Source organism: Mobula birostris, chromosome 8 (genome assembly GCF_030028105.1).
Source record: "Mobula birostris isolate sMobBir1 chromosome 8, sMobBir1.hap1, whole genome shotgun sequence".
NCBI classification, from domain to species: Eukaryota; Metazoa; Chordata; class Chondrichthyes; order Myliobatiformes; family Myliobatidae; genus Mobula; species Mobula birostris.
The window spans coordinates 1,213,008-1,234,601 of record NC_092377.1 but is presented as its reverse complement, the minus strand read 5'-3'; the positions used below and the strand labels follow the sequence as shown (position 1 = coordinate 1,234,601).

The following is a 21,594-nucleotide window of genomic DNA, read 5'->3' as shown; positions in this document are numbered from 1 at the left end:
AGGTACATGGAGCTTAGAAAAATAGAGGGCTATGGGTAATCTCTAAAGTAAGTAGACGTTTGGCACAGCATTGTGGGCTGAAAGGCCTGTATTGTGCTGTAGGTTTTCTATGTTTCTAACATTGAATCACAGTGGATTTAATTTGGCCTTTTTGATACTGATCAACAGAAAAAGACACTTTCATGTCAAAATGCAAACCAGATTTCTACAACGGAATCTAAATTAATTACAAATATAAAACACAAAATAATGCATTGCTTAAGTATTCACCCCGCCCCCCCCCCCAATACAACACACCAAATCAACACTGGTGCAGATCAGCACTGGTGCAGCCAACTGGTTTTAGAAGTCACATAATTAGTTAAATGGAGATCACCATGTGCAGTCAAGGTGTTTCAATTGATTATACTTATAGGCTGCCCAATAGTAACAGGGATATCGAGGAGCAGATAGGAAAACAGATCCTAAACAGGTGTAATAATACCAGAGTTGTTCTGATGGGAGATTTTACTTTCCCAAATATCGACTGGCATCTCCCTAGAGCAAAGGGTTTAGATGGGGTGGAGTTTGTTAGGAGTATTCAGGAAGGTTTCTTGACACAATAGATAGATAAGAGAGGCTGTACTTGATCTAGTATTGGGAAATGAACCTGGTCAGGTGTCAGATCTCTCAGTGGGAGAGCATTTTGGAGATAGTGATCATAATTCTATCTCCTTTACAATAGCATTGGAGAGAGATAGGAACAAACAAGTTAGAAAAGCGTTTAATTGGAGTAAGGGGAATTATGAGGCTATCAGGCAGGAAATAGGAAGCTTAAATTGGGAACAGATGTTCTCAGGGAAAAGTACGGAAGAAATGTGGCAAATGTTTAGGGGATATTTGTGTGGAGTTCTGCATAGGTATGTTTCAATGAGACAGGGAAATTATGGTAGGGTAAAGGAACCGTAGTGTGCAAAGGCTGTAATAAATCTAGTCAAGAAGAAAAGCTTACAAAATGTTCAGAGAGCTAGGTAATGTTAGAGATCTAGAAGATTATAAGGCTAACAGGAAGGAGCTTAAGAATGAAATTAGGATAGCCAGAAGGGGCCATGAGAAGGCCTTGGTGGGCAGGATTAAGGAAAGGCCCAAGGCATTCTACAAGTATGTGAAGAGCAAGAGGATAATTTACTAGAACGTTACCTGGGTTTCATCTCCTAAGTTACAGAGAAAGGTTGAACAAGTTGGGTCTTTATTCTTTGGAGCGTAGAAGGTTAAGGGGGGACTCGATAGAGGTATTTAAAATTATGAGGGGGATAGATAGAGTTGACGTGGATAGGCTTTTTCCATTGAGAGTGGGGGAGATTCAAACAAGAGGACATGAGTTGAGAGTTAAAGGGCAAAAGCTTAGGGATAACATGAGGGGGAACTTCTTTACTCAGAGAGTGGTAGCTGTGTGGAACCAGCTTGTGGTTGAGGCAGGTTCGATGTTGTCATTTAAAGTTAAATTGGATAGCTATATGGACAGGAAAGGAACGGAGGGTTATGGGCTGAGTGCAGGTCAGTGGGACTAGGTGAGGGTAAGAGTTCGGCATGGACTAGAAGGGCTGAGATGGCCTGTTTCCGTGCTGTAATTGTTATATGGTTATATATGGATAAGACGTGAAAGAATAGGACCTATCAAGTGTGACAGTTGGAAAGTGTGTATGGAACTGGAGGAAATAGCAGAGATACTTAATGAATACTTTACTTCAGTATTCACTATGGAAAGGGATCTTGGTGATTGTAGTGATGATTTGCAGTGGACTGAAAAGCTTGAGCAGGTAGATATTAAGAAAGAGGATGTGCTGGAGCTTTTGGAAAGCATCAAGTTGGAAAAGTCGCTGGGACCAGATAAGATGTACGCAAGGCTGCTGTGGGAGGCGAGAGAGGAGATTGCTGAGCCTCTGGCAATGATCTTTGCATCATTAATGGGGACAGGAGAGGTTCTGGAGGATTGGAGGGTTGCTGATGTTGTTCCTGTATTCAAGAAATGGAGTAGAGATAGCCCAGGAAATTATAGACCAGTGAATCTTACTTCAGCGGTTGGTAAGTTGATGGAGAAGATCCTGAGAGGCAGGATTTATGAACATTTGGAGAGGTATAATATGATTAGGAATAGTCAGCATAGCTTTGTCAAGGGCAGGTTATGCCTTAAGAGCCTGACTGAATTTTTTGAGGATGTGACTAAACACATTGATGAAGGAAGAGCAGTAGATGTAATGTATATGGATTTCAGCAAGGCATTTGATAAGTTACCCCATACAAGGCTTATTGAGAAAGTAAGGAGGCATGGGATCCAAGGGGACATTGCTTTGTGGATCTAGAACTGGCTTGCCTACAGAAGGCAAAGAGTGGTTGCAGACGGGTCATATTCTGCATGGAGGTCAGTGACCAGTGGTGTGCCTCAGGGATCTGTTCTGGGACCCTTACTCTTCATGATTTTTTATAAATGACCTGGATGAGAAAGTGGAGGGATGGGTTAGTAAGTTTGCTGATGACACAAAGGTTGGAGGTGTTGTGGATAGTGTGGAGGGCTGTCAGAGGTTACAGCGGGACATTGATAGGATGCAAAACAGGGCTGAGAAGTGGCAGATGGAGTTCAATCCAGATAAGTGTGAGGTGGTTTATTTTGGTAGGTAAAATATGATGGCAGAATATAGTACTAATGGTAAGACTCTTGGCAGTGTGGAAGATCAGAGGGATCTTGGAGTCCCAGTCCATAGGACTCTCGAAGCAGCTGCGCAGGTTGACTCTGTGGTTAAGAAAGCATACGGTGTATTGGCCTTCATCAATTGTAGAATTGAATTTAGGAGCCGAGAGGTAACGTTGCAGCTATATAGGATCCTGGTCAGACCCCACTTGGAGTACTGTGCTCAGTTCTGGTCGCCTCACTACAGGAAGGATGTGGAAGCCATAGAAAGGGTGCAGAGGAGATTTACAAGGATGTTGCCTGGATTGGGGAGCATGCCTTGTGAAAACAGTTTGAGTGAACTCAGCCTTTTCTTCTTGGAGCTACAGAGGATGAGAGGTGACCTGATAGAGGTATATAAGATGATGAGAGGCATTGATTGTGTGGATAGTCAGAGGCTTTTTCCCAGGGCTGAAATGGTTGCCACAAGAGGACACAGCTTTAAGGTGCTGGGGAGTAGGTACAGAGGAGATGTCAGGGGTAAGTTTTTTACTCAGAGAGTAGCGAGTGCGTGGAATGGGCTGCCAGCAACGGCGGTGGAGGGGGATACGATAGGGTCTTTTAAGAGACTTTTGGATAGGTACATGGAGCTTAGAAAAATAGAGGGCTATGGGTAATTTTTAAGGTAGGGACATGTTCAGCACAACTTTGTGGGCCGAAGGGCCTGTATTGTGCTGTAGGTTTTCTATGTTTCTATGTATTAAAAATATACCTGTATCTGGAAGGTCAGTATCCTGGCAAAAACTACACCATGAAGACAAATGAACACCCAAAGCAATTCTGCAAAAAGGTTATTGTAAAAGCACCAGTCAGGAGATGGATACAATAAAATTTCCAATCCACTGAATATCCCTTTGAATTACAGTTAAGTCAATCATCAAGAAATGGAAAGAATATGGTGCAGCTGTAAATCTGCCTAGAGCAGGCCATCTGCAAAAACAGAGTGACAGTGCAAGAAGGGGGCTAGTGAGGAAGGCCATCAATAGACCTAAGACAACTCTGGAGGTGATACAAGTTTCAGTGGCTGAGATGGGAGAGACTGTGCGTACAACAACCGTTGCCCAGGTGCTTCATCAGTCACAGCTTTATGGAAGAGTGGCAAAGAGAAAGCCACTATTGAAAAAGAAACTCACAAGAGTTCTTGGCTAGAGCTTGCCAGAAGGCATGTAGGAGACTCTAAGGTCAGCTGGAAGGAAGTTCTGTGGTCTGATGAAACCAAAATTGAGTTTTTTGGCTATTAGACTAAACACTGTTTGGTGTAAGCCAAACAGCACACATCATCAAAAACACACCATCCCTATTGTGAAGCATGGTGGTGGCTGCATCATGCTGTGGGGATGCTTCACTGCAGCAGGCCCTGGAAGGCTTGTGAAGGTAGAGGGTAAAATGAATGCAGCAAAATACAGAGAAGTCCTAGAGGAAAACCTGATGTAGTCTGCAAGAGAATTGTGGTTTGGAAGAAGATTTATTTTCCAGCAAAACAATGACCCCAAGCATAAAGCCAAAGCCACACAGGAATGGCTTAAAAACAATAAAATTAATGTCCTATAGTAGCCAAGTCAGAGTCCAGTCCTCAATCCAATTGAGAATTTGTTGCTGGACTTGAAAAGCTGTTCATTCACGATCTTCACGCAATCTGCAATTTTTCCTCATTCTTCTTTACAAAACTGCTCAAGCTCTGTCAGTGTCTAGATGTGCAAATCTGATAGCGGACTACCCACACAGACTCATACTGTGTCCATACTGAGTTGAAGGGAGTGAGTAATTATTCAATCAATTATTTTGTATTTTTATATTTGTAATTAATTTAGATCACTTTGTAGAAATTCGTTTTCACTTTGGCATGAAAGAGTATTTTTCTGTTGAGCAGTGTCAAAAAAGCCAAATTAAATCCAGTGTTACACAATAAAACATGAAAATTTCTGGGGGGGGGGGTGAATACTTTTCATAGGCACTGTATGTCAATGATCTGAATGAGTGAATGGAAAGTTTGCAGACGATATGAAGATAGGTGGAACGATGGGAAGTTAGAGGAAGTAGAGAGGCTGCAGAAGGACTTGGACAGATTAGCAGAATGGGCAAAGAAATGTCACTTGAAATACTGTCGGGAAGTGTATGGTCATGCACTTTGGGTGAATAAATGAAAGGGTTGACTATTTTCTAAATGGAGAGAAAATACAAAAAAAACTGAGGTGCAAAGGAACTTGGGAGTCCTTGTGCAGGATTCCCTAAAGATTAATTTCCAGGTCGAGTCTGTGGTGAGGAAGGCAAATGTGATGTTAGCATTCATTTCAACTTGGAGTATTGTGAACAGTTTTGGGCCCCTAATCTTAGAAAGAAGGTGCTAAAACTAGAGAGGGTTCAAAGGAGGTTCACAAAAATGATTCAAGGAGTGAAAAGCTTGACAAATAAAAAGTGTTTGTTGATGCTAAGCCTGTGTTCAGAAGTTACTGAGTGGTGAAAGGCCTCAATAGAGTGGATGTGCAGAAGCTGCTTCCTAAGGTGGGAGAGTCTAAGACCAGAGGACACAGCCTCAGAACAGAGGGGTGCCCTTTTCAAACAGACATGAAGACAAATTTCTTCAGCCAGAGTGCTGAACCTGAGAAATTCTTTGCCATAGGCAGCTGCAGAGGCCAAGACTTTATGTATATTTAGCAGAGACATTGTAGATTCCTGATTGATGGGATACAGGGAAAAGGCAGGAGCTTGGTGCTGATATCAGCCTTGATGAAATTGGCAGAGCTGACACGATGAGCCAAGTGGCTGAATTCTACTCCTGTACCTCATGGTCACCATTTTCACACCACCACCTCTGTACACTCAGAACCCAATCGCGTCATTATCCACACACCCTCCCCTGCACTCAGAACCGAGACTCATGTCACTATCCACACCCCCTCCCCTACAGTCAGAACTGACACTAATGTCATTATCCACATCCCCTCCCGTACAGTCAGAACTGAGTGTCATGTACAGTCATAAATGAGAGACACGTCACTATCCACACTCCCTCCCATACAGTCAAAACTGAGACTCTCATCACTATCCACATCCCCTCCCCTATAGACAGAACTGAGAGACACGTCACTGTCCACACTCCCTCCGTACACATAGAACTGAGACTCACCCTACTATCTGCACACCCTCCCAAACAGTCAGATCCTAGAGACTCACGTCACTATCCACACCCCCTCCGGTACAGTCAGAACTAGACTCACGTCACTATTCACACCCACTCCGGTACAGTCAGAACTGAGACTCACGTCACTATCCACACCCCCTCCAGTACAGTCAGAACTGAGACTCACGTCACTATCCACACCCTCTCCGGTACAATCAGAAATGAGAAACTCACCGCACTATCGACATACCCCTCTCTTACAGCCAGAACAGAGAGACTCACTTCACCAACACTTAATGTCACGTTGCTCTTTTACTAAGTTGTATCACAGTTCAGCCGGTCCCAATGCCCACAGTCACCTCTCAGCGATGCTCCTGCAGGTGGGGCTTTTCAAACAGAGGGTTCCCCACTGGAGCCTGGTACACAAGAGCCCCACCCTCCCTCCATTATATCCTCTGTGTGACCATTCGACCCAGGACCCTCAGACAAGCCCCTGACGCCACCATCGGTACTACAGCCAGACTCTGCACTTCTCAGCAGGAGTGTCCAGGGGCTCGTGCAGACGCACACACACTTGCGTTCACATGAAGACAGGCACACACACAGATACAATCATGCACATATGCACATGCACACTCACACATGCATGCATGCACTGGTGCACGCCTGCTCACACACTGGAGCCCCAGGGTGGGACAGAGGTAATACGGGGCTTCTGACGCAGCCTGTGGTATGTGGTGAGGAAGGCCCCAGCTGGGACGGGAGGGCTGAGAGACACTGTAGGCTAGGGACTGGTTCGGCGAGCACAGTGCTGTCGATCAGCTGCCTGGTGGGTCCACACACTGATCCGGTGGGTCAGGAGCAGCGAAGTTTGCGAGTCCGAGGGGAAGCTCCGTTTTCTGATTTGATCAAACCGTTCTCGTAGTAACCTGTGGGGAACAGAGAGGCAGGGGAGAGGTGGTGCAGAGACACAAAAAGGGAGGAAGGAAGGTAGTGCGAAAAAGGAGGAAGACACAGAGAAAGAGACAGCGAGAGAAAGAGGGGAGGGGGAGGCAGGGAAAAGGACGGTGAGGGAGAGCGTGAGAGGGCGAGGATGACGGGGGGGGAGAGGGGATGAGGGGGATGACGGGGAGGAGGGGTGGATGGAGAGGGGGCAGAGCAGGAGGTGGGGGAAGGAAAGAGGGAGAGGGAGGGGGAGAGCATGAGAGGGGTAGGGAGAGCAGGAGGGAGAGGGAAAGGGGATAATAGAGCTGTTACTGAGGTGACAGCCATGATCCTGACAACCCCCTGCAGATGCCTTCAGCCCAAACCCACCCACCACACCAGGCCCCCACATGTAAGTCCACCTCCCGCCCAGCTGCCATGCATATCCCAGCACAGCCCCCCCCCACACCCTTAGCCCACCGCTCCTCACTGACCTGCATCCCTGCGTTGCCCCCTGGGCCGGGGCCCAGGTACTGGGCCCCTCCTGCGTGCCACCTGCTCCAGCTGGGACTCCCGGCAGCGACGCAGTTGAAAGTTGATGAAACGCCACATCATCCACCCCTGGGGGAGGCAGGCGGCCAGGAGAATGGTGAGCCTGGGGAGGAGGGCAAATACACATCACCAGTTAACACCAAACACAGCCCCTCGCTCCCCCTCCCCCCAGGAGAATGGCGAGCAAGGGTGGGGGTGGGAATGCGGGATACACCAACAGCCCCCCCAGCAGGACAGCTGCTTGCAATAATATCCGAACAACAGCTACGTTAATATTGATATGGGCCAACCACAGGCAAAAAACCGCAAGACATGAGAAGCAGGCCATTCGGCCCATCAAGTCTGTCCACCATTCCATCATGACTGATTTATTACCCTTCTCATCCCCATTCCCCTGCCTTCTCCCCACAACCCTCGACAAACTGACCAGACAAGAACCCACCAACCTGCACTTTAAATATACCCAAACACTCATCCTCCACAGCCACCTATAGCAATCAATTCCATCCCTCTTGCTAAAGAAATTCCTCCTCATCTCCTTTCGGAATAGGCACCCCTCTATTCTGAGGCTGTGCCCTCTGGTTCTTCAATCCCCCACCACAGGAAACATCCTCTCCACATCTGTTGAGGCCTTTCAACATCTGATAGGTTCCAATGAGATGCCCTTCGTTGTTATAAACTCCAGTGAGTACACGCCCAGAGCCTCCAAATGCTCCTCGTGTGTTAACCCTTTCATTCCTGACATTATTCTCATGAACTTCCTTGGGACCCTCTTCAATGCCAGCAGATCTTTACTTAGTTAAGAGGCCCAAAACCTCAAACAATACTCCACATGCAGTCTGACCATAAAACCTGAAATGGAATTAACACCCAGGCTGGAACGAACGGCTTGGGCCAAAGGGCCTCTTCCTGTGCAATGTGTGGGGGTGGGGGTTATGAGTGATGACCTTCCGAGGTTCTGCTACAAAACCTCGACGAGGATTCAAAGCAGGGCAAAGGGACTGAATACTCAGTGCCTATAAAAGGTATTCAACCCCGCCTCCCCGAAAGTTTTTGTTTTGTTGTTTGACAACATTGAATCACAGTGGATTTAATTTGGCATTTTTTGACACTGATCAACAGAAGGACTCTTTTGTGTCAAGGTGCAAACATATCTCTACAAAATGACCTAAATTAATCACAAATATAAAACACAAAATAATTGATTGCCTAAGTATTCACCGACTTCACGACAGTATTTAGTAGATGCACCTTTGGCAGCAATTACAGCCTTGAGTCTGTGTGGACAGGAACACAACTGGTCACTGTCCTCCGTGCAGAGTATGAACCATCTACAATCAACCTTTGCCTTCTGTGGGCAAGCCAATTCTAGATGGACAAAGCAAGGTCTCCTTGGATCCCATGCCTCATTACTTTCTGAAAGAGCCCTGCACGGGGAACTTAACAAATGCCTTACTGAAATCCATATACACTACATCCACTGCTCTACCTTCATCAATGTGTTTTGTTACATCCTCAAAAAATTCAGTCAGGCTTGTAAGGCATGACCTGCCCTTGACAAAGCCATGCTGACCATCTCTAATCAGATTATGTATCTCCAAATGTTCATAAATCTTGTCTCCCAGGACCTTCTCCAGCAACTTGGTCTATAATTTCCTGGGCTATCTCTACTCCCTTTCTTGAACATGGGAACAACATACGCAACCTTCCAATCCTCCGGTACTTCTCCCGTCCCTATCGATGATGCAAAAATCATCGTCAGAGGCTCAGCAATCTCCTCCCTCAATTTCCACAGTAGCCTGGGGTATATCTTGTCCAGAACCGGCAATTTATCTAACTTAATACCTTTCAACATCTCCAGCACATCCTTTTTCTTAATGTCTGTATGCTCAAGCATTTCAGTCTGCTGTGAGTCATCCCTACAATTGCCAAGGTCCTTTTCCCTGGTGAATACTGAAGCAAGGTATTCAGTAAGTACCTCTGCTACCTCATCCAGCTCCACAGACATATTTCCAATATCACACCTGATTAGTCCCACTGTCACACGGCTCATCCTCTTGCTCTTCACATTCTTGTAGAATGCCTTGGATTTTCTTTAGTCCCACTCGTCAAGGCCTTCTCATGGCCCCTTCTAGCTCTCCTAATTTCATTCTTAAGCTCCTTCCTGGCACCGTTGTAATTTTCTAGAGCTCTAACAGTACCTAGTTTCTTGAACCTCTCATAAGCTTTTCTTTTCTTAACTAGATTTTCTACATCCTTTGTACACCATGGTTCTTTAACCCTACCATCCTTTCCCTGCCTCAATGGAACAAACCTATGCAGAACTCCATGCAAATGTTCCCTGAACATTTGCCACATTTCGACTGTGCATCTCCCTGAGAACATATGCTCCCAAGTTCCTGCCTAATAGCATCATATTTCCTCCTACCCCAATTAAATGTTTTCCCAAATTGTCTGCTCCCATCCCTCCCCAGCACTATGGTGAAGGAGATGGAATTCTGAAAACCACCTCTAAAATGCTCTCCTACTGAGAGACCTGACACCTGACCAGGTTCATTTCCCAATACCAGGACAAGTACAGCCTCTCCTCTTGTAGGCTTATCTACATATTGGGTCAGGAAACCTTCCTGAACACACCTCACAAACTCCACCCCATCTAAACCCTTTGCTCTAAGGAGATGCCAGACAATATTAGGAAAGTCAAAATCACCATCACCACAACCGTATTATTATCGCACTGTCCAGAATCTGCCTCCCTATCTGCTCCCCGGTGTCTCTGTTACAATTGGGTGGGGGTCTATAAAAACACCCAGTAGAGTTATTGCACCCTTCCTATGTCTGACTTCCACTCACACTGACTCAGTAGACAATTCCTCCTCTTTTCAGCCGTGATACTATCCCTGACTAGCAATACCTCGCCCCACCTCTTTTCCCTCCCTCCATGTCCTTTCTGAAACACCTAAAGCCCGGCACACTCAGCAGCCATTCCTGCCCCTGAGTCATCTGATGTCTGTAATTGCTACAATGTCATAGTTCCATGTATTGATCCATGCTCTAAGTTCATCCACCTTACCTTTGATACTCCTTGCATTAAAATAGACGCATCTCAAACCATCAGGCTGATTGCATCTTTGCTCTAACATCTGCCTGTCCTTCCTCACAAACTCCCTACAAGCCGTCTCTACTTGTGCACCAACCTCGCCATCCTCTGCCTCTTCACTTCAGTTCTCACCCCTTTGCAAATCTAGTTAAACCCTTCCCAATATCATTAGCATTCTCCCTCCCAGGATAGTGGTTCCCCTCCAGTTCAGCTGCAAACCATTCCACTTGTACAGGTTACCCTTCCCCAGAAAAGGGTCCAATGATCCAAGAACTTGAAACCCTGCCCCCACACCATCTCCTCAGCCACTCATTCATCTGCACTATCTTCTTGTTCTGACCGTTCCTAGATTGTTGCACCGGGAATAATCCAGAGATTACCTCCTTGGAGGTCCTGCTCTCCAGCCTCCTTCCCATCTCCCTAAAATTACTGTGCAGGACCTCTACCCCTCTCCTGCCCATTTTAATGGTACCAATATGTACCACGACCTTGGGCTGGTCTCCCTCCCCATCAAAAATATTCTGCAACCACTCAAGAGACATCCTGGACCCTAGCACCTGGGAGGCTACATACTATCCTGCCGTCTCCTTTGCTGCTGCAGAATTCCCAGTCTGTTCCCCTAACTGTCGAGAGAATCCTATGACTTTTGCTCCACTTGACTTCACCCTAACCTCAGAGCTGACCACAGTGCTATTGGTCTGGCTGCTGCCGCCTTGCCCAGATAGGTCATCTCCCTCATCAGTATCCAAAGGGGTATACCTGTTGCTGAGGAGAATGGCCACAGGGGGACCCTGTACTGATGTCCTTCTCCCTTTACCTCTCTCAGTGTTCACCCATCTATTCCTCGAATTCTGCACTCTGCGTGTAACCACCTGCCCAAATGTTGTATCTGTCAATCGCTCGGCCTCCCGGATGATCCTTAGTTCATCCAGCTCCAGCTCCAGCTCCTTAATGCAGTCTTTCAGGAGCTGGAGTTGGCTGCATTTCCTGTAGGTGTAGATATCAGGGAGACCATCAGGTTCCATGCATTCCCACATCCTACAGGAGGAGCATTCCACTGCCATATCTGTCATCCTGCCTGCACTGTACAATGAGCAACCAAGACCAAATCAGCAATAACGAAAGGAAGAACTAACCCTTATCACCATATAACCATATAACAACTACAGCACGGAAACAGGCTGTCTCGGCCCTTCTAGACCGTGCCGAACTCTTACTCTCACCTAGTCCCATCGACCTGCACTCAGCCCATAACCCTCCAATCCTTTCCTGTCCATTTTAACTTTAAACGACAACATCGAACCTGCCTCAACTACTTCTGCTGGAAGCTCGTTCCACACAGCTACCACTCTCTGAGTAAAGAAGTTCCCCCGCGTGTTACCCCTAAACTTTTGCCCTTTAACTTTCAACTCATGTCCTCTTGTTTGAATCTCCCCCACTCTCAATGCAAAAAGCCTATCCATGTCAACTCTGTCTACCCCTCTCTAAACTGTTTCTTTGGCTTCAGCCTCTTGAGTCAAAGCCTGACGATCCTACTCTCACCACTGGCCTACTCCCAACAAATGTCACCAGGCGTGTCCCTTCTGTACTTTTATTTACTTCCAAGTAAAGTAAATAGAAGCATCTTCTCCCAGCATTGATTGGGCCTCCGGAATCTCTGAACGCCCGCAAAGCTCGCCTTTTACACAAGCTTCACCGACCTGCGAGTACCCTCACCTGCGAGTGCCTTCACAAAAATGAATCTGGAAGTTGTATATCATGACATATATGCACTTTGATAATAAATTTACTTTCAACTTTGAATGGCTGCCAGATGTTACACAGAAACATAGAAAATAGGTGCAGGAGTAGGCCATTTGGCCCTTCGAGCCTGCACCGCCATTCAGTATGATCATGGCTGTTCATCCAACTCAGAACCCTGTACCTGCCTTCCCTCCATACCCCTGATCCCTTTAGCCACCAGGGCCATATCTAACTCCCTCTTAAATATAGCCAATGAACTGGCCTCAACTGTTTCCTATGGCAAAGAATTCCACAGATTCACCACTCTGTGTGAAGAAGTTCTTCCTAATCTCGGTCCTAAAAGGCTTCCCCTTTATCCTCAAACTGTGACCCCTCATTCTGGACTTCCCCAACATCGGGAACAATCTTCCTGCATCTAGCCTGTCCAATCCCTTTAGGATTTTATATATTTCAATCAGATCCCCCCTCAATCTTCTAAATTCCAACGAGTATAAGCCTAGTTCATCCAGTATTTCATCATATGAAAGTCCTGCCATCCCAGGAATCAATCTAGTGAACCTTCTTTGTACTCCCTCTATGGCAAGAATGTCTTTCCTCAGATTAGGGGACCAAAACTGCACACAATACTTCAGGTGTGGTCTCACCAAGGCCTTGTACAACTGCAGTAGTACCTCCCTGCTCCTGTACTCGAATCCTCTTGCTATAAATGCCAGCATACCATTCACCTTTTTCACCGCCTGCTGTACCTGCATGCCCACTTTCAATGACTGGTGTATAATGACACCCAGGTCTCGTTGCACCTCCCCTTTTCCTAATCGGCCACCATTCAGATAATAATCTGTTTTCCTGTTTTTGCCACCAAAGTGGATAATTTCACATTTATCCACATTAAATTGCATCTGCCATGAATTTGCCCACTCACCTAACCTATCCAAGTCACCCTGCATCCTCTTAGCATCCTCCTCACGGCTAACACTGCCACCCAGCTTCGTGTCATCCGCAAACTTGGAGATGCTGCATTTAATTCCCTCATCCAAGTCATTAATATATATTGTAAACAACTGGGGTCCCAGCACTGAGCCTTGCGGTACCCCACTAGTCACTGCCTGCCATTCTGAAAAGGTCCCGTTTATTCCCACTCTTTGCTTCCTGTCTGCCAACCAATTCTCTATCCACATCAATACCTTATCCCCAATACCGTGTGCTTTAAGTTTGTACACTAATCTCCTGTGTGGGACCTTGTCAAAAGCCTTTTGAAAATCCAAATATACCACATCCACTGGTTCTCCCCTATCCACTCTACTAGTTACATCCTCAAAAAATTCTATGAGATTCGTCAGACATGATTTTCCTTTCACAAATCCATGCTGACTTTGTCCGATGATTTCACCGCTTTCCAAATGTGCTGTTATCACATCTTTGATAACTGACTCCAGCAGTTTCCCCCCCACCGACGTTAGGCTAACCGGTCTATAATTCCCCGGTTTCTCTCTCCCTCCTTTTTTACATTAGCCACCCTCCAATCTTCAGGAACTAGTCCAGAATCTAAAGAGTTTTGAAAAATTATCACTAATGCATCCACTATTTCTTGGGCTACTTCCTTAAGCACTCTGGGATGCAGACCATCTGGCCCTGGGGATTTATCTGCCTTTAATCCCTTCAATTTACCTAACACCACTTCCCTACTAACATGTATTTCCCTCAGTTCCTCCATCTCACTGGACCCTCTGTCCCCTACTATTTCCGGAAGATTATTTATGTCCTCCTTAGTGAAGACAGAACCAAAGTAATTATTCAATTGGTCTGCCATGTCCTTGCTCCCCATAATCAATTCACCTGTTTCTGTCTTAGGGGACCTACATTTGTCTTAACCAATCTTTTTCTTTTCACATATCTATAAAAGCTTTTACAGTCAGTTTTTATGTTCCCTGCCAGTTTTCTCTCATAATCTTTTTTCCCCTTCCTAATTAAGCCCTTTGTCCTCCTCTGCTGAACTCTGAATTTCTCCCAGTCCTCAGGTGAGCCAATTTTTCTGGCTAATTTGTATGCTTCTTCTTTGGAATTGATACTATCCCCAATTTCCCTTGTCAGCCATGGGCCCCTTGTTCTGGGGCTTAGATGTTTCAAAAGAGGTTGGAAGTGGCATTACTAATCCGGGATACTATCACAGCTGCAGAAAGGGAGGGTGTTATCCACTGAGTCAGTGTGGAAGGAATTTAGAAACAGAAATGGAGCTATTTGTTTACAGACCCCCTCCCCCCAATAGCCACTGAGACCCAGAGGCAGATTTTGGAGAGGTGCATCAGTAACAGGCAAGCTGACTTTCAACAGTCAGGGCTTTGAGTGTAGCGGTTGGGATGTTATGTTGCGATTGTGAAAAATATCAGTGAGGCTGCATTTGCAATATCGTGTTTAGTTTTGCCACCCTGATACAGGAAAGATAGTGTGAAACTTGAAAGAGTGTAGAAGAGATTAGAACAGGAACAATGCCCCTCAGCCTATGATGATGTGCCCAGCTAATAAAAATAACGACACCTAATTACACAAATCCCTTCTGCCTGAATGTATCTGTGACCCTCCATTTTCATGTACCTATCAAACAGCCGCTTGAATACCGTTTACAATGATTTAGACCATCAATCATAGGAGAAGAATTGGGCCATTTGGCCCATCGAGTGTTTTCTGCCATCCCATCACAGCTGATTTATTATCCCTCTCAACCCCATTCTCCTGCCTTCTCCCCGTAGCGTCTGACGCCCTGGTTAATCAAGAACCTATCAACCTTTGCTTTAAATATACCCAATGAGTTGGCTTCCACAGGCATCAGTGGCAATAAATTCCACACTCACCCCATGTCGAAAGAATTTCGTCCTCAGCTGGGACTCCGTAGACAGAATTATGGAGAGACGGTGACCAGTTAGGACAGTGAGTGCATCAAATCATGAGCAGTATAGACAGGGTGAATGCACAGTCTTATTTCCACATTTAAGATGAGGGGATAGATTTACACTATTACAGATTGCCAGGTATGATGTGGCCATCACTGAATCGTGGCTGAGGATGGTTGTAGTTGGGAGCTGAATGTCCAAGGTTACATGTTGTATCGGAGAGATAGGAAGGTAGGTAGAGGGGTTGGTGTGGTTCTACTGAATGGCATCAAATCAGTAGAAAGATATGCATTGGATCAGAAGATGGTGAATCCTTGTGGGTTGAGTGAAGAAACTGTAAAAGTGAAAGGACGTTGATGACAGTTATATACAGGCCTCCCAACACTGGCTGGGAGGTAGACCACAGGTTACAACACGAAATAGAAAAGGGAAGTCAAAAAGGCAATGTTATGATAGTCATGGGAGATTTTAACTTGCAGATTGATTCTGGAAATCAGGTTGGATCTCAAGAGAGTGAGCTGTTGAATGCCTACGAGATAGCTTTTTAGAGCAGTTTGTTGTTGAGCCTACTAGGGGATCGGCTATACTGGATTGGGTGTTATGCAATTAACTGGAGGTGATGAGGGAGCTTAAGATAAAAGAACCCTTAGGAACCAGTGATCACAATATGATTGTGTTCAACTTTCAATTTGATAGAGAGAAAGTAAAGTCTGATGTAGCAGTATTTCAGTGGAGCAAGGGAAATTACAGTGGTATAAGAGAGGAGTTGGCCAAAGTAAATCGAAGGGAGTTGCTGGCAGGGTGTCAGCAGAGCAGCAATGGTGTGTGTTTCTGGGAAAAATGAGGAAGGTGCAGGAATGCTAAAATAGTACAACCATGGCTGACAAGGGAAGTCAAAGCTAATGTAAAAGCAAAAGAAAGAGCATACAACAAAGGAAAAATTAGTGGGAAGATAGAGGATTGGGCAGTTTTTAAAAACCTACAGGGAGCAAACCAAAAGAATCATTAAAAGGGAAAAGATGAAATCTGAAAGCAATCTAGTAAATATAGTACATAACATCCTGAAGTGGGAAGGTGAACAGCCAGAGGTCGTGGTACATATTGGTACCAATGACATGGGCAGGAAAAGGGAGGAGGTCCTGAAAACAGACTACAGGGAGTTAGGAAGGAAGCTGAGCAGCAGGACCACAAAGGTAAGTCATCTCCGGATTACTGCCTGTGCCACATGACAGTGAGTATAGGAATAGAGTGAGGTGGAGGATAAAAGTGCGGCTGAGGGATTGGAGCAGGGGACAGGGATTCAGATTTCTGGATCACTGGGACCTCTTCTGGGACAGGTGTGACCTGTACAAAAATGACAGTTGCAGCTGAATCTGAGAGAGACCAATATCCTGGCAGGGAGATTTGCTAAGGCTACTGGGGAGAGTTTAACCAGAATTGCTTTTGGGGGGGGGGGGGGGAGAACCGAACTGAAGTGACGGAGGAAAGGGAGGTTGGCTCACAAACAGAGAAAGCTTGGAGACAGTGCAAAAGGGAGGATAGGCAGGTGATAGAGAAGGGACACGCTCAGACTGATGGTTTGAGATATGTCTATTTTAATGCAAGGAGTATTATGAATAAAGCAGATGAGCTTAGAGCGTGGATCAGCACTTGGAGCTATGAGTTGTGGCCATTACAGAGACTTGGATGGTTCAGGGGCAGAAATGGCTACTTCAAGTGCCAGGCTTCAGATGTTTCTGAAAGGACAGGGAGGGAGGCAAAAGAGGTGGGGGCATGGCACTGTTGATCAGAGATAGTGTCACGGCTGCAGAAAAGGAGAAAGTCATGGAGGGATTGTCTACAGAGTCTCTGTGGGTGGAGGTTAGAAACAGGAAGGAGTCAATAACTCTGCTGGGTGTTTTTTATAGACCACCCAAAAGTAACAGGGACATCGAAGAGCAGATAGGGAGGCAGATTCTGGAAAGGTATAATAATAACAGGGTTGTTGTAGTGTAAGATTTTAATTTCCCAAATACTGATTGGCATCTCCCTGGAGCAAGGGGTTTATATGGGGTGGAGCTTGTAAAATGTGTTCAGGAAGGTTTCCTGACACAATATGTAGATTGGTCTACAAGAGGAGAGGCTGTACTTGATCTGGTATTGGGAAATGAACCTGATCAGGTGTCAGGTCTCTCAGTGGGAGGGCGTTTTGGAGACAGTGATCACAATTCTATTTCCTTTACGATAGCATTGGAGAGGGATATGAACAGACAAGTTAGGAAAGCGTTTAATTGGAGTAAGGGGAAATATGAGGTGATCAGGCAGAAACTTGGAAGCTTAAATTGGGAACAGATGTTCTCAGGGAAATGTAGGGCAGAAATGCGGCAAACGTTCAGGGGATATTTGCGTCACATTCTGCATAGGTACGTTCCAATGAGACAGGGAAAGGATGGTAGGGTACAGGAACCATGGTGTAAAAAGGCTGTTGTTAATCTAGTCAAGAAGAAAGGAAAAGCTTACAAAAGGTTCAAAAAACTAGATAATGATAGAGATCTAGAAAACTATAAGGCCAGCAGGAAGGAGTTTAAGAATGAAATTAGGAGAGCCAGAAAGGGCCATGAGAATGCCTTGGTCAGCAGAATTAAGTAAACCCCCAAGGCATTCTACAAGTATGTCTAGAGCAAGAGGATAAGACGTGAGAAAATAGAACTGAGAAATTGTAAGGGCAAAAAGACCCTAATGGGAGATATCTACAGGCCCCCAAACAGTAGCCTGGATATAGGGTGCAAGCTGAATCAAGAGTTAAAATTGGCATGTCACAAAGGTAATGCTATGGTTGTTATGGGGGATTTTAACATGCAGGTAGACTGGGAAAATCAGGTTGGTGCTGGACCCCAAGAAAGGGAGTTTGTGGAGTGCCTCTGAGATGGATTCTTCGAGCAGCTTGTACTGGAACCTACCAGGGAGAAGGCAATTCTGGATTTAGTGTTGTGTAATGAACCGGGTTTGATAAGGGAAACAACAGGAATTCTGCAGGTGCTAGAAATTCAAGCAACACACATCAAAGTTGCTGGTGAACACAGCAGGCCAGGCAGCATCTCTAGGAGGAGGTACAGTCGACGTTTCAGGCCGAGACCCTTCGTCAGGACACCTGCTGCGTTCACTAGCAACTTTGATGTGTGTTGATAAGGGAACTCAAGGTAAAGGAGCCATTAGGAGGTAGTGACCACAATATGATAAGTTTTAATCTACAATTTGAGAGGGAGAAGGGAAAATCGGAAGTGTCAGTATTGCAGTTGAACAAAGGGGACTATGGAGCCATGAGGGAGGAGCTGGCCAAAGTTGACTGGAAAGATACCCTGCAGGGATGACAGTGGAATAACAATGGCAGATACTTCAGGGAATAATACAGAAGGTGCAGGATCAGTTCATTCCAAAGAGGAAGAAAGATTCTAAGGGGAGTAAGGAGCGACCGTGGCTGACAAGGGAAGTCAAGGACAGTATAAAAATAAAAGAGAAGAAGTATAACATAGCAAAGATGAGCGGGAAGCCAGAGGATTGGGAAACTTTTAAAGAGCAACTGAGGATAACTAAAAAGGCAATACGGGGAGAAAAGATGAGATACGAAAGCAAGCTAGCCAAGAATATAAAGGAGGATAGTAAAAGCTTCTTTAGGGATGTGAAGAAGAAAAAAATAGTTAAGACCAAAATTAGGCCCTTGAAGACAGAAATGGGTGAATTTATTATGGGGAACGGGGAACAAGGAAATGGCAGACAAGTTGAACAGGATCTGTCTTCAGTAGGGAAGACACAAACAATCTCCCAGATGTAATAGTGGCCAGAGGACCTAGGGTAACGGAGGAACTGAAGGAGATTCACATTAGGCAGAAAATGGTGTTGGATAGACTGATGGGACTGAAGGCTGATAAATCCCCAGGGCCTGATGGTCTGCACCCCAGGGTACTTAAGGAGGTAGCTCTAGAAATTGTGGATGCATTGGTAATTATTTTCCAATGTTCAATAGATTCAGGATCAGTTCCTGAGGATTGGAGGGTAGCTAATATTATCCCACTTTTTAAGAAAGGAGGGAGAGAGAAAACAGGGAACTATAGACCAGTTAGCCTGACATCAGTGGTGGCGAAGATGCTGGAGTCAATAATAAAGGATGAAATAGCACCACACTTGGATAGCAGTAACAGGATGGATGTTACTTATGTCAGCATGGATTTACGAAGGGGAAATCGTGCTTGACTAATCTTCTGGAATTTTTTGAGGATGTAACTATGAAAATGGACAAGGGAGAGCCAGTGGATGTAGTGTACCTGGACTTTCAGAAAGCTTTTGATAAGATCCCACATAGGAAATTATTTGGCAAAATTAGAGCACATGGTATTGGGGGTAGGGTACTGACATGGATTGAAAATTGGTTGGCAGACAGGAAACAAAGACTAGGGATTAACGGGTCCCTTTCAGAATGGCAGGCGGTGACTAGTGGGGTACCGCAAGGCTCGGTGCTGGGACCGCAGCTATTTACAATATATATTAATGATTTAGATGAAGGGATTAAAAGTAACATTAGCAAATATGCAGATAACACAAAGCTGGGTGGCAGGGTGAAATGTGCGGAGGATGTTGAGATAATGCAGGGTGACTTGGACAGGCTGGGTGAGTGGGCAGATGCATGGCAGGTGCAGTTTAATGTGGATAAATGTGAGGTTATCCACTTTGGTGGCAAGAACAGGAAGGCAGATTACTATCTGAATGGTGTCAAGTTTGGAAAAGGGGAAGTACAACGAGATCTAGGTGTCCCTGTTCATCAGTCACTGAAAGCTAGCATGCAGGTACAGCAGGCTGTGAAGAAAGCTAATGGCATGTTGACCTTCATAACAAAGGGAGTTGAGTATAGGAGCAAAGAGATTCTTCTGCAGTTGTACAGGGCCCTGGTGAGACCACACCTGGGGTATTGTGTACAGTTTTGGTCTCCAAATTTGAGGAAGGACATTCCTGCTATTGAGGGAGTGCAGCGGAGGTTCACGAGGTTAATTCCTGGGATGGTGGGACAGTCATATGTTGAAAGATTGGAGCAACTGGGCTTGTATACACTGGAATTTAGAAGGATAAGAGGGGATCTGATTGAAACATACAAGATTATTAAGGGATTGGACACGCTAGAGGCAGGAAACATGTTCCCGATGTTGGGGGAGTCCAGAACAAGGGGCCACAGTTTAAGAATAAGAGATAGGCCATTTAGAATGGAGTTGAGGCAAAACTTTTTCACCCAGAGAGTTGTGGATCTGTGGAATGCTCTGCCGCAGAAGGCTGTGGAGGCCAAGTCTCTGGATGCTTTCAAGAAAGAGTTAGAGCTCTTAATGATAGCGGTGTCAAGGTTATGGGGATAAGGCAGGAACTGGATACTGATTGTGGATGATCAGCCATGATCACAGTGAATGGTGGTGCTGGCTCAAAGGGCCGAACGACCTACTCCTGCACCTATTGTCTATTGTCTATTGACCAATCAAGTGTGACAGTGGAAAAGTGTGTATGGAACTGGAGGAGATAGCAGAGGTACTTAATGAATACTTTGCTTCAGTATTCACATGAAAAAGGAGCTTGGCGCTTGTAGGGATGAATTACAGCGGACTGAAAAGTTTGAGCATATAGACATTAAGAAAGAGGATGTGCTGGAGCTTTTGGAAAGCATCAAGTGGGATAAGTCACCAGGACGGACGAGATGTACCCCAGGCTACTGTGGGAGGCGAGGGAGGAGATTGCTGAGCCTCTGGCGATGATCTTTGCATCATCAATGGGGATGGGAAAGGTTCCTGAGGATTGGAGGGTTGCAGCTGTTGTTCCTTTATTCAAGAAAGGGAGTAGGGATAGCCCAGGAAATTATAGACCAGTGAGTCTTACTTCAGTGGTTGGTAAGTTGATGAAGATGATCCTGACAGTCAGGATTTATGAACATCTTGAGAGGCATAATATAATTAGGAACAGTCAGCATGGCTTTGTCAAGGCAGGTTGTGCCTTACAAGCCTGATTGAATTTTTTGAGGATATGACTAAACACATTGGCGAAGGTAGAGCAGTAGATGTAGTGTATATGGATTTCAGTAAGGCATTTGATAAGGTACCCTATGCAAGGTTTATTGAGAAAGTAAGGAGGCACAGGATCCAAGAGGACATTGCTTTGTGGATCCAGAATTGGCTTGTCCACAGAAGGCAAAGAGTGGTTGTAGACAGGTCATATTCTACATGGATGTCGGTGACCAGTGGTGTGCCTCAGGGATCTGTTCTGGGATCCTTTCTCTTTGTGATATTTATAAATGACCTGGATGAGGAAGTGGAGGGATGGGTTAGTAAATTTGCTGATGACACTAAGGTTGGAGGTGTTGTGGATAGTATGGAGACTGTCAGAGGTTACAGCAGAACATTGATAGGATGCAAAACTGGGCTGAGAAGTGGCAGATGGAGTTCAACCCAGATAAGTGTGAGGTGGTTTATTTTGGTAGGTCAAATATGATGGCAGAATATAGTATTAATGATAAGACTCTTGGCAGTGTGGAGGATCAGAGGGATCTTTG

The 21,594-nt window shown here is 45.5% G+C and overlaps 1 protein-coding gene across 3 annotated transcripts in view; it reads right to left on the bottom strand.

The window, feature by feature from the left end:
* Window positions 1–6,127: 6,127 nt before the first annotated feature.
* Window positions 6,128–21,594, bottom strand: part of tram2 (translocation associated membrane protein 2) — an 83,359-nt gene continuing 67,892 nt past the window's right edge. For all 3 annotated transcript variants that reach the window (XM_072264683.1, XM_072264682.1, XM_072264684.1), the window contains exons 10-11: window positions 7,247–7,407; window positions 6,128–6,757 (exon numbers count right to left, since the gene is read on the bottom strand). In XM_072264683.1, the coding sequence (XP_072120784.1) occupies window positions 6,684–6,757; window positions 7,247–7,407 (235 nt within the window). In that variant the 3' untranslated portion in view covers window positions 6,128–6,683. The remainder of the gene's footprint in view (window positions 6,758–7,246; window positions 7,408–21,594) is intronic.